We start from the raw sequence: 13,360 nt of genomic DNA on the forward strand, positions 1-13,360 counted from the left end.
CAACAGCTGTTCAGACAGAACTTGAAGAAACTTCAGGAACATCTAGGCTTAGCCTCATTTTACAGATGAGAAAAGTAAAATCTGTGGAAGGGAAGGGTCCCAGAAATGACAGCTGGTGACGTAGAGCCTGATCTCATGATAAAATTCCTTGCTTATTATTTGTGAGTAATTTTAGTGGTTTAATGTGCATTATTTTAATTAGCCTTCACAAAAATCTTAAGAGAGATTAACCTCTTTTTACTGATAAGGAAATTGAGGCACTACGAAGTTAAAAAACTGAGGCACTTACCCAGATCTCACATTCCTTGGTGTAACTGCTATTCAAATCCAGGTCAGTCAGTTCAGAGAACCAGTCACTTTGTCTACCTTTATAACATAGAGCTCCCAGGCGTCACATTGTGAACTTAAGTAGCAATATTTAAAATGAAGTTGAGTGAAAATTGCAAAGTTCTCTCTCTACCTCCGTCCCTCACTCCACCCCCCTTTCAGCTCCATCAGCCTTGATCACAGGCCCACAGCTTCGTCATGACTTGCCTCCTGAATCCTAATGGGTCCCCAGCCTCACGCATGCAGCAGCAAGGCCATCAGCCCACACAGCTAGATGGTGAGAAGCAGACTGATGATTGCTATAGTTGGTGTTGGCAGGAGGGCAGTAAATCACACTTGGGATGTTTACAAATGATTTTTCTTGAATTTTAAAATAACAAAGATCCAATGACTGGAACATATCTAAGCTGCATGATCCACATGCCAAGTTATGACTGGAGTGACGAGAAGGGGGCCAAAGAAGACATCTGTGGGCTGAATTTCCCCTTTGGCCTACCTGCAGAGACCACACAGCAACTGACAGGGAAGGAATTATCTTGGGGCAGTACAGGGTTCACAGCATCGCTTCTGTGGTGTGAAGACCCTTTGAGAGTCAAAGATTCCTGTCTTGACTTTGGCTCGAATCCGTATTGCACTTCAGGCCCACTTAAGGTGTTCATGGGCCTTGAAGAATGGAGAATTCTGATGAAGAAAGGTGTTAAGTTTGGAAAGCTTAGTAAAGGGGTTAACAAAAGGATTTGGCCTCAGATAAATCTGAGTTTCTAGTCACTGGGTATATGACCTCTGCAAGTTACATAGCTAGTGTCTTTAATTTCATCTCTAAAATAGGGGCAGTATTAGTACTGTGCCAGGGAGTAGGTGTGATTAAAGAGTGCAAGTAAAGTGCTGATGACTGCGATTTATTGACTTACCATCTACTAGACACTATTTCAGATCCTTTCTGTGTGTCTATTAGAACACCATGAGGTCAGTACCATTACAATCCTGTTGTGCAGGAAGTTAAGTAACTTGCTTAGAGTCATGCAACAGTACTAGAAAAAGGATTTGGGCTCAGATTATATAATTCCAGAGCCCCCACTCTAAACCCAGGTTTATCATCCTGTCTGACTCTTAGCAAGAGTTCAATCATGAGAAACATTCCCAGCACTCCAACAGTGCCTATCGCAGTAGACAATAAAAGTTGAATGGTTTGTGGAATGTCCCAAGTGGAAACTTCCTTTAGGAAACTGGAAACAGGGCTAGAGTTAGGTAAAGATTTGGGAGTGTAATGATTCATCAGGGTTGACAATGAGCCATCAAAATATCGCACTTTCCAAGAAAATCAGTAGGGATAAAAATCACACCCCCTGCTGTTCATTGGACTGCCTTGGATGCTGGAGACAGATAACATAGAAGGGTTACTTCAAAAGACTTGAGAAACACTGCTTATTTCATAAAACTATTCATTTTCTTATTTGGAAATTAGTGTCTTCAGTCATCTTGACAAGAATTTCACTAAGTCATAAATACTCTTTATTAGACATGAATTTCTAAATAACATTGTTTCCTAAAGTGGGACTAATGCTTCAATAGGACAATTAACCACAGCTTTGAGGACAAAGAAGGGTGGAAGTTAAGTTCACTCAAGCTTTTAGCATGGAGTGATGTATCGTTGAGTTGCTAAGTTGTCATGTCATGGTTCTTTTGCAACCCCAAGGACTAGCCCTCCAGGCTCCTCTGTCCATGGGTTTTCCCAGGCAAGAATACTGGAGTGGGCTGCCATGCCCCGCCTGCATCTCCTGTTTGGCAGGTGGATTCTTTACCACTGTCCCACTTGTGGGTCAAAGTTATTTGATTTCTTTGATCAAAAATACTGAAGATTAATGACCCTGTGTGTTCCTTTATCTAACTTCATTCTCAAATGCTAACAGCAGAAACCAGGTGTTAAGAGGATGGTTATCAGCTGGACAGAGGGTTCCCAAAGAATGCTGTCCTCTGAGACTGAAAAGGGTTCCTGGACCCAACTCCAATGTGTTACGTGTGTGGAGAGTTTCCCACATCAGCAACAGTTTTCAGTCGCAGGCAGGATCCTCCAGAATTCAACTCAGTTCTGACACAGTCTACCCAGAGACAGAATCAGATTCCACAGGTAAAGGGCTCAGTCCCAGAAGACCACCCTCCATCCACTTCAGACACCAGTTGCAAGCATAGGTTGTTACCTGCACTTCTGACTGACTGGCTATAATGAGGCCTTCCCAGGATCCCCTCCTTGGGTTTGATTAATTTGCTAGAATGGTTCACATGATCAGGAAAACTTGCTTACTCATTAGATCACGGATTTATTATGAAAGGATGTTAAAGGATACAGATGAAGAGCTACATCCGGCAAAGTCCTCCACAAAAGAGCTTCTGTCCTCGCAGAGCTTGGGGCCAGGCATGGGGGCACACAGAAGTGTTCTGTTTCCCTCACATGGAAGCTCTCCAAAAAGAAGGCCAAAAAGCTATCCTTTTGGGTTTCTAAGACAACCTCATAACATAGCTGCATGTGTGCATGCTCAGCTCCTTCAGTCGTGTTTGACTCTGCAACCCTATGGACCGTAGCCTGCAAGGCTTCTCTGTCCATGGGATTCTCCAGACAAGAATACTGGAGTGGGTTGCTATGACCTCGTCCAGGGGATCTTCCCAGCCCAGGATCAAACCCACGTCTCCTGCACTGCAGGCGGATTCTTTACTGCTGAGCCACCTGGGAAGCCCAATGTTTGACTAAATCACTGGCCAATGCAGTTGATTCAACCTCAAGCTCCTCTCCCCTCCCCAGCAATCAAGGGGGTCAGGAGTGAAAATTCCAACTCTCTAATCATGTGGTTGGCTCCATTGACCAACTGAACCCCAACCATAGGTGCTTTCCAAAAGTCACCTCATTCACAGAGCAAAAAGATATTATTACTCAGTGCTCAGGAGATTCCAAGAGTTTGGGGAGACTGAAGCCAGAAACTATAGACAAAGGCCAAATGTTGTTGTTGTTCATTCAGTCGCTAAGTCATGTCCGATTCTTCATGACGCTAGAACTGCAGCATGCCAGGCTTCCCTGTCCTTCACTATCTCTCAGAGTTTGCTCAAACTCATGTCCATTTGAGCTAGTGATGCTATCCAACCATCTCATCTTCTGTTGTCCCCTTCTCCTCCTGCCCTCAATCTTTCCCAGCATCAGAGTCTTTTCCAATGAGTGAGCTCTTCAAATAAAGTGACCAAAGTATTGGAGTTTCAGCTTCAGCATCTGTCCTTCCAATATATATTCAGGGTTGATTTCCTTTAGGATTTACTGGTTTGATCTCCTTGCTGTCCAAGGGACTCTCAAAAGTCTTATCCAGCACCACAGTTCAAAAACATTAATTCTTCAGTACTCAGCCTTCTTGATGGTGCAACTCACGTCCATACATGGCTAGACTACTGGAAAAACCATAGCTTTGATTATATGGACATGAGACAAATTTTGGTCATCTGAATGACCAAGTATATATATTGGTCATTCAGATGATATATATTTATACATTTCGTATAAATCACAATATCATGGAGACAGTTATTCAACATCAGCCTAAAGGGAAACTTGCTAGAAATGCAAATTCTTAGAGCCCATTCAACTAGAACCTGAAACTCTGGGTCAGGCTCACAGTATGTGTTTTAACAAGTTCTCCAGTTGGTTATGATCTTTGCTGAAGTCTGTGGACCACTGGGCCAAAGAAAACAAAGTGCTCAATTCTGCCAGTAACCTGCTATGAGACGTCAGAAAAATCACTGAACCTGTGTGCGCCTAAGTTTCCATCTGTCAAATGGAGATTATAAAACTTGTACCAATTGTCCTATAGCAATAATATTAAGAGATTTGAATGAGGGAAAAAATGTTAATGTGTTTTGAGAAATGTGTCAACAGTATAATACTGTTGTTACAAAGAAAAAAGTTTTTAAAGTATGGAGGAGCCATAAAACCATACTCAGGGTGTAGACCTCAGACCCACAGCACTAGATAGAAATGCAGGCTCTTGGGCCTCATCCCTGAACTCACAGATTAGAATCTGCTTTTTTTTTTTTTTTGCCACACTGCAAGGCATTTGGGATCTTTTCCAACCAAGGACAGAACCTATGGCCCTGCAGTGAGAATGCCAAGTCCCCACCGAGTCCCTAGGGACCACCAGGGGATTCCCTAGAATCTGCTGTATAACAAGATCCCTGGGTGATTGAAATGGGGAAAGCACTGGATGGATCAGACCACCACACAGGTGTAAGGTGTTACCTGCATCAGGCAGGTGTAGTCATGAAGGAAATAGAGGGCCCCGCTCTGCTCCACACCTGAGCTCCTCCCAGTGGTCCATGTCTCACTGTCGATCAGACACATGTGTGTCTCAGTTGCTCAGTCATGTCTGACTCTTTGCGACCCCATGGATTGTAGCTCACCAGGCTCCTCTGTCCACGGGATTTTCCTGGCAAGAGTACTGGAGTGAGTTCCCATTTCCTACTCCATGGGATCTTTCTGACCCAGGGATCAAACCAGGATCTCCTGCATTGCAGACAGATTCTTTACCATCTGAGACACCAGGGAAGCCCTGATCAGATACATAAATACTATGAAAAAGTTCACACTGTGGGAATTTAAGGAGGTACCATCAAGTGCTACCTATTGAGACAATTCCTATTTATGAGTTTAATTCTTACCACCTGTCCTCAATTCAAAGATTATAAAAACATGTCAGTCATGATTTTTTTAATCCTTATAATTGAACTTCACACAAAGTCATCTCATTGCCTTGTAAAAAAATGAATTGGGTGATTCACTGTGGACATTTGAAGGATCAGAACCTGTAGAAATTCAAGACAGACAATCTTTTTTGAATACTTAAAACCTCAGGGATTATCCAGCTTTCAGGTAACTCTTGGAAAGCATATGTTACTTTGATCGTTTTGAGCTAATTAAGACAAGTTTTGAAAGAGGAAGATGGGCAATGGTCCCAGAAATATTTGATGCAATATTCTAAGTTCACTGTTTAAATGTTTAATAGGTGCCTCAGGTGACTTCTATGGTCAGTCAAGTTCAGAAAGAACTACTCTAGATCCTAGCTCAGTTGTTCTCAGCCCTGGGTTCCCACTGACACCATCTGGAGAGCTTTAAGGGAAAAATGGGGACCATCCCCTGGAGGAGGGCATGACAACCCTCTCCAGTATTCTTGCCTGGAGAATCCTATGGCAGAGGAGTCTGGCAGGCTACAGCCCATAGGGTCACACAGAGTCAGATATGACTGAGCGACTTAGCACAGCACACACTGATGCCTGACTGAGCTGGTCTGGCACAAGGCCTGGGCCCGGCTATTGGAACAGCCAGCTCCCTGTGTGACCCTGAGCTCAGCCAGCATTGAGAGCCCAGCTGCCTGATGAGAATTCCTGCCTGGCAGGGGCAAGTTGCCCCAGGAGGGCTGAACTGTGTTGATGCAAAATTCATACGTGAAGACCTAACCTCCAGTGCCTCAGAATGAACCACATTTGGAGAGAAATCCTTTAAACGTGTGAGTTAGTTAAAGTGAAGCCATCAAGGTGGGTCCTCATCCCATCTGACTGGTGTCCTTATAAGAAAAGGAAATTGGGACCCAAAGGCACACCAGGATGTGTGCACACAGAGGAAAGACCACATGAGGACAGAGCAAGAAGGTGGCCATCTACAGGCCAAGGGGAGAGGCCTCAGCGGGAAACCCAAACTGTGGACACCAACTGTGGACGCCTTGATCTTAGACTTCCAGCCTCTGGAACTGTGGGAAAAAATGAACGTGTGTTGTTGAAACCTCCAGTCTGTGGTACAGGTTATGGCAGCCCTAGCGAACTCATGTATCCCCCAAATGTATCTCGAGACCATGGGTGTGAGGATATTGCACACTCAACTCCATGTGTGAGACCTGCACACACAACACTCCCGGGCTTGAATTTCCAGGAGAAGTGGGGCCACATTGAAGTGGAGACAAGAGGTGGATGGAGAACAAGTTCCGATACAAGCCCTGAGCATATGGGAAGTAAGCAAAAATGATGCTTCCGAGGGAGTTCACATTTCAGTGTAAAAGCCAAAGAGGCACAAGCAGCATTAGGATAACACATAGAGGGAAAATCCCTTCAAATATCAATTCCACAGACTGCCTTCACTGACCCCACGGACAGGTTGTCTCCCATAATTCCCTGGGCTTCTCCTTCATGACACCTGCTATAATTATTGTTTAATTAATTAAAATTAAAGTGATCTGCTAGACAATAAGCATGTGAGGGTGGAGACTGTGTCTTGACTTGTGCAGCATCTTGTTCACCACCACTTGGCACATCCTTGTGGAACAAATGAATGAACACTTACAGCAACCACTAGCAAAGATGATACTAAAAGAGCTTAATTAAACTCATGAATGACTTACTGAACAAATAAGTCAATGATGTGAACCAATGATTGAGCACTGACTGGATGTTTTATTTCAAATTCATCTTAAATTTTTTCTAAATTCAGTTCCATTTGGATTTCATGACAGTGATCACTCAAGAGATTTTTCCTCTGGAGTAATTTGGTAATTGCTCTTTTCTCCTGGGCCCTTCAGTTTTAGGTAAAGTTCACATGCCTTGTGAATTATTTGGCATATGCAAAAGAATGCTTCATATGTATATGCATTCATTCAGTTCAATTCAGTTCAGTTGCTCAAGCATGTCTGACTCTGCTACCCCATGGACTGCAGCATGCCAGGCTTCCCTGTCCATCACCAACTCCCAGAGCTTACTCAAACTCATGTCCATCAACTCAGTGATGCCATCCAATCATCTCATCCTCTGTCACCCCCTTCTCCTGCCTTCAATCTTTCCCAGCATCAGGGTCTTTTCCAATGAGTCAGTTCTTTGCATCAGGTGACCAAAGCTTTGGAGTTTCAGCTTCAGCATCAGTCCTTCCAATGAATATGCATTCCTATGTACACACATATACATACACGTACATTCCACACATCACCACTGATTTCATGTTTGGTTCAACCTAAGACTCTGATGATCATGTATAAAACCTCACAGGGACAGAATCCCTGTCCACACATCCCCACCCCAGTCCAATCTGAAAGACTCATGTACTCAATACGCAACAAAGTTCATAGATGAGACCTCTGGTTGTCTTTCACTTTGGGGTAACATGGGGTTATTTTTAGTTCCAAGTCATGAAAAAATGCAGGTTCCACAATTTAGAGGCTTCACATCCTTGACTGAGGATCACATTTTTATTCAGGCTGGACCTCTTGTCTTAGCACCAGTCTCCAAACCTTTGCCAGGTCTGGGAGTACTGGGAGGGGAGATTTCTAAGGACCAAGAATTCATTACATAGCTCTTAAAGAGAAACTGTAACTCTTCCCAGGTTTTTGTGAACTAGTTCAAATACTACAACTGTCTTTATTGGAAAATCTAAAATATTTTGTCTGGAAAAATCAGCAATTCAGGTATAAAAATCCCAACAGGGAATGCCCAATTTTACTTCAGTATTTCCATTGTAGTCAGTTTCCACTTCTGGCTAAAGGTTTGAATTCCCCATCTGGGAAGCACCTAAAGGCCCAGGTGGCACGGAGGAAGATGCTCCATCTTTATCTTCTTCCCTTCTTTGGTTGGCGTCTGGGTGCCACGATAATTATCAGGCCTTTGGATTATCTTCTTGAAATGATTGCCTGAATCTCAGGTCTGGGTTTGATACAAGAGAAGAGATGTTAGCACAGATGCACACTGGCCCATATCTCCACTGGAAAGACCAAAGTGGCTTTCAAGATCCCACAGCTTCTCAGGCTTTCCCTGCTTCCTCCTTCTAAGTTTCTTCAACTTTGCCCCTTGAATTCCCACCATCGGAGGTATCAGAAATGCTATTCCAAAAAGATGAGTGGGTTTATTTGTTTGTCCATTTCCTCCCCAATATTCATTCCTGTTCTGGCATCAGTCACAGGTTTTCTTTGGAAAACTACCTTTATCCATTCTCTCAGTCCCTGTGGTCTCTATGTTGTACTGCCTATACCTAAAGATGAGGCCTGTGACTCAGATCTGGCCAATGAAGTCATCACAGTATCTTGATCACAGCAACTGATTCATGGATGAGTATATCACCCATTCAGATCAAATGAAACATAAAGAGAATTCTGGGTCTCCTGACCACTAGACTTGAATCTGCAAAGATACAAGAAGCTAATAAAGTTGTCTTGTAATATCAAGAGATCATTTGAGAAAGGAAATAACATGGAGAACTGAACAGAAGGAAACCAGGTCTTGTGACATCCTGTGAGTCCGTGCTTCTGGCTATGCCTAAGGCAAGAAGTATTCTCAAGTTTTTGCTGAAGCCAGTTTGGGTCAGTTCTTACAACTGGATGACTTAATCTAGAAGTAGTTTTGACCCTCTGTCTTGGGATCTATCATCTGGATGAATCAGACCTTCATCAGTGCCAGTCAGGTACTCACCTCGAGGAGCATCATGTTGCCTGACACGCTGAGGGCCCCATTGCTAAAAAAGAAGAAAACAAGAAATCTCATCACTAGAAAATTGTGTTGACCTCAGATCCTGCTGCATAGGTGATAAGACTTGCGAGCCCCACCATTTTAAAATTAAGAGGTGACAGATTAAGGTCAAGATTCAGTCACAAAAATATCAAACATGTTCTATTTTCTATGGACAGTGATTCCATTCATTTAATCTTTCATTTCACAGATATTTACTGAACATTTACAACAGACCGGGTAATATATTAGGACCTGTGGCTGCAAAGGTATATTCATGGTCCCTGCGGTGATAGAATTTTGAGCTGGGCCTCTAAGTCCCTTACCCGTATTGTGCTGGTGGTATTAATTTGCACAGACAATAAACAACCTGGCAGTCTCTTTGGACAAGATCATAACTTCCAAAAGTAGTAGCATTTGAATTAACATGGGTTTACTGTTTATCCACATTTTCTAGGATACCAGTGAAGTCAGTGCAGGCTTTGGTACTAGAGCAGGGTTCTAGGGATCTCTCAAACCCTTTTGGTAAGAATAAAATTTGCGAAACCTTTTTAAGAGCATGATATGGCAATATCTATTAACATTATCATGCATATGCCTGAGGCAGATAAAACACTCACGTACAAAAACTATAACAAAAAAGTTTCATTACACGTTGTCTTTAGTATTAAAAAAAAAAAACTGGGAGCAACCCAAATGTCCAAGTATGTACAAACTGAAAGAATGTTTGAGATACAGTATTAAGCAGGGAGAGGGGAAGTTATGTATAAAATATAGCCCATTTTTGTAATAAATAAATAAACAAGAATGTTAGTAGATGTATGGATGCATGCAGATGCCTGGGGGAAAGATCTGGAAGACTATACACTGAAGCATTAACCTAGTGGGGTGAAGTTTCAAGGCATTTTTCATCCCAGTGGGACACTTCTGTATGGCTGGGTAATAGGAAGATGTATGCAAGCTCCAGGAGGGAAGGGCCTTACTGTGTTGCCACGATATTACCATGATATTACATTACCTAGAACATGGCCAGGCATAGAATATGGTGAATGCATACTGTATTTTTAAATAAAAGTAAAGAAATGTTAAAACACAGAAAGTGAAGGGCCCAGATGTGATTCTAGCTCCTGATGCACTTTTCACAGGAGGGCACATCCGTGTCACAGGGATCCCAAGGCAGCCTGCAGCCTCACCTCCAAATCTCTTCTTTCCAGCGTAAATAAGGTGGGGTTTGCTCTCTTTTCCATACCTTGCAGCTTGATCAACTTATCTATCAGGAACATTTTGTCTTTGCCCTCCTGCCAAGAAGGAAAACAAAAACAAAAATATGGAGAATGGATGATGGTGTGGGGTTGAGAAGCAAATGGTGGAAATGTTGATTTTTAGGCAGGTAGGGTCCTGGACGGGCTTCCCTGGGAGCTCAGCTGGTATCTGCCTGCAGTGCAGGAGACCCCAGTTCAATCTTGGGAAGATTCCCTGGAGCAGGGATAGGCTACCCACTCCAGTGTTCTTGGGCTTCCCCGGTGGCTCAAACGGTAAAGAATCCACCTGCAATGTGGGAGACCTGGGTTCGATCCCTAGGTTGGGAAGATCCCCTGGAGGAGGACACGGCAACCCACTCCAGGATTCTTGCCTAGAGAAGCCACATGGACAGGGGAGCCTGGCGGGCTACAGTCCATGGGGTCACAAAGAGTCAGACATGACTGAGCATCTAAGCACAGCACACAGCACAGGGTCCTGGACCCTGTGGAGGCTGGAGACTGCTGCCATGTTTACTATTGATGAGAGAAAAGAAATATCTCACAGCAAAACCAAATTAACCCCCATAGCCTTCCTAAACTGTAATATTCTCCTCTAAAGCAATTATCCTAGCAGGCTGAGTAGTAGCTTTCTCTAGTCTGCCGCGAGAAGCAACCTACACACCATTGTCAGACGGCCCAGGACAAACGGTTTATAGTATCCCTCCTCTTGGCATGCCCTTTGCCCTGGAGCACTCTCTGGGCACCCAGCATTGCCTGGGTCTGCCCTGTCCTTCCACTGAGAATGTCAAAGCTTATAGCTCTGCAGTGAAGAATATCAAATATATTTTATTTGTCAAAGTTATCTGTGTTAGGGCATCCCTGGTGGCTCAGTGATAAAGAATCCACCTGCCAATGCAGCAAACGCAGGTTCGATCCTCGATCCGGGAATATCCCACGTGCCATGGAGCAACTAGGCCCATGCACCACAACTATTGCGCCTGTGCTCTAGAGCCTGGTGAGAGAGTCAGTTCCTAGGCAGGTTGATAAGAAGTCCAGCGGTCCCCAAGGAGAGAGGGGTCTGGAATTCTCAAGGAGGAAGAAAGGACAAACTTTTTTTCCTCCACATTCCTTAGGATTATATAACAATAATGTATCCTGCTTGAGGATGGTCTCTGGAAAAAACCTTGCTAATCCTGTTTTCTTAAAATGTCAATTATGGGAGTGGGACCAGATTTGGATACGACTGAGCGTCTTCACTTTCACTTTTCACTTTCATGCATTGGAGAAGGAAATGGCAACCCACTCCAGTGTTCTTGCCTGGAGAATCCCAGGGATGGGGGAGCCTCGTGGGCTGCCGTCTATGGGGTCGCACAGAGTCGGACACAACTGAAGCAACTTAGCAGCAGCAGCAGCAGCAGCTAGTAAGGTCTTTACAACCTCCAGACATTCTTTTGATTCACTGTAATAAGTAATTAAAAATATATATAACTCCATTGCTAACATTAGCGAGGGGGCACTCTTTCTGCCCCCTTCTGATGTCTATGTCAGAAGCTTTCTCTATCCCTTTTATACTTGAATAAAACTTTATTACACAAAAGGTCTGAGTGATAAAGCCTCATCTCTGGCCCCAGATTGAATTCTCCTCCAGAGGCCAAGAATCCTGGCATCTTTCATGGTTCAGCAACAGCCTTTCACTGGGAGTCACAAAAAGAGAACCCACCGCAATGAGAAGCCCGTACACAGCAGCAAGAGGGTAGCCCCTGCTCCGGGCAACTAGAGAAAATCCCACACATCAGTGAAGACCCAGCACAGCCAAAAATAAATAAATATATTAAAAAAATTTTTTAAGTTATCTGTGTTAACGAAGTAGACCCTGACAAATAATTCCTGAATTGGGAAAGAGAACAAAGGAATGGGGTATGCCTTCCCCAGGGAGGGGAATCACTTTCCTATGAGTCTATTACAGATAAGAGAGTGCTGAGATGAGCTAGCACTCACCTCATGGTCTGTCCAGTCTAGGTCAATCCCATTTTCCATGCCCTTGTTTCTTCCTAAACTTTCACCCACTCATTTTAGCATCCACCCGTGGATCTTGCTTGCAACAATTATTACTGTGATATTTGGTTTATAATGGCCTTCTATTTCCCTGATTCTTTCTATATTTAGTAATTGAATTCTTCTGTAAGAAAGAGCTGTCCATGGTAATTGGTACTTTTAACAAGTTCCCCAGCTGTCTTGGATGTGGCCAACTTGTTTGAAAATCTCTGGTCTGTAGCAACTGTTTTCTTACTCAAGTGTGAATTAGAATTACCTGGAGAGATTGCAAGACTACAAACTCATAGGCTTTGCCCAACAGAATTTTGACTCAGGAGGCAAAGTTGCACTGTAGCTGAGAGCATAAACTTAGGAGCTGCCTGATTCAAATCCCACTATTACTAGCCCTGTGACTTTGGGAAGGTTGCTTCACTCTATAAGCATCCATTTCCTTAATTTAAAAATAGAGGTTAAAGAAATGAATGTGCTATAAAGTGAGTAGTAAAAATTAAATAAGAATCTTTGTTCATCACTTAGCACAATGCCAGGCATCAATAAGTGCTCAACAAAATGTTATCTGTTGCCTCTATTGCTTGGAGGAAGGAAGGGTAATAAGAATTTGCAATTTTAACAAGGAACCAGGAGTTTTGAAAGGACTGTTCCTGAGCCTATTCCCAGTCTCTTTGAGTTCTTTTAGAGACAGCAACCCCATCTTTGTGGTCCACATTCCGGGCAAGACTCCCAGGCAGGCAGATCTGCATGATGTCTATGGTGCCTTCCTGAAATGATGTCATCCCAGTAACTCCTGAGTTTACCTGACACTACTCTTACAACAGAAAGCTTTAACATCAAATCCCTCCCACATTGAAATCATCATAAGACTTGCCCCAAACATTCAATGTTGCATCAGAAAACTATGGGTAATGCTTCTGGGGATAGGTGGGAAAGAGCTTAGCTAACTAACCCATCAAAAATACTAAGATCATGGCATCTGGTTCCCATCATTTCATGGCAAATAGAAGGTGAAAAAGTTGAAACAGTGACAGATTTCATTTTCTTGGGCTCCAAAATGACCATGGATGTTGGGTGCATCCATGAAATTAAAAGACGCTTGCTTCTTGGGAGGAAAGGAACGACAAATCTAGCATGTGTGCAGGCTCAGTTGTGACTGACTCTGTGATCCATGAACCATATCCCACCAGGCTCCTCTGTCCATGGGATTCTCCAGGCAAGATCACTGGAGTGGGTTT

At 43.4% G+C, this 13,360-nt stretch overlaps 1 protein-coding gene across 3 annotated transcripts in view; it reads right to left on the minus strand.

The window, feature by feature from the left end:
- Positions 1–7,549: 7,549 nt before the first annotated feature.
- Positions 7,550–13,360, minus strand: part of TMC5 (transmembrane channel like 5) — a 78,441-nt gene continuing 72,630 nt past the window's right edge. For all 3 annotated transcript variants that reach the window (XM_027527663.1, XM_027527661.1, XM_027527662.1), the window contains 3 exons: positions 10,029–10,133; positions 8,800–8,842; positions 7,550–8,037 (listed from right to left, as the gene is read on the minus strand). In XM_027527663.1, coding sequence (XP_027383464.1) covers positions 7,991–8,037; positions 8,800–8,842; positions 10,029–10,133 — 195 coding nt within the window. In that variant the 3' untranslated portion in view covers positions 7,550–7,990. The remainder of the gene's footprint in view (positions 8,038–8,799; positions 8,843–10,028; positions 10,134–13,360) is intronic.

The sequence above is a fragment of the Bos indicus x Bos taurus genome, chromosome 25 (assembly GCF_003369695.1).
Source record: "Bos indicus x Bos taurus breed Angus x Brahman F1 hybrid chromosome 25, Bos_hybrid_MaternalHap_v2.0, whole genome shotgun sequence".
Lineage (NCBI taxonomy): Eukaryota > Metazoa > Chordata > Mammalia > Artiodactyla > Bovidae > Bos > Bos indicus x Bos taurus.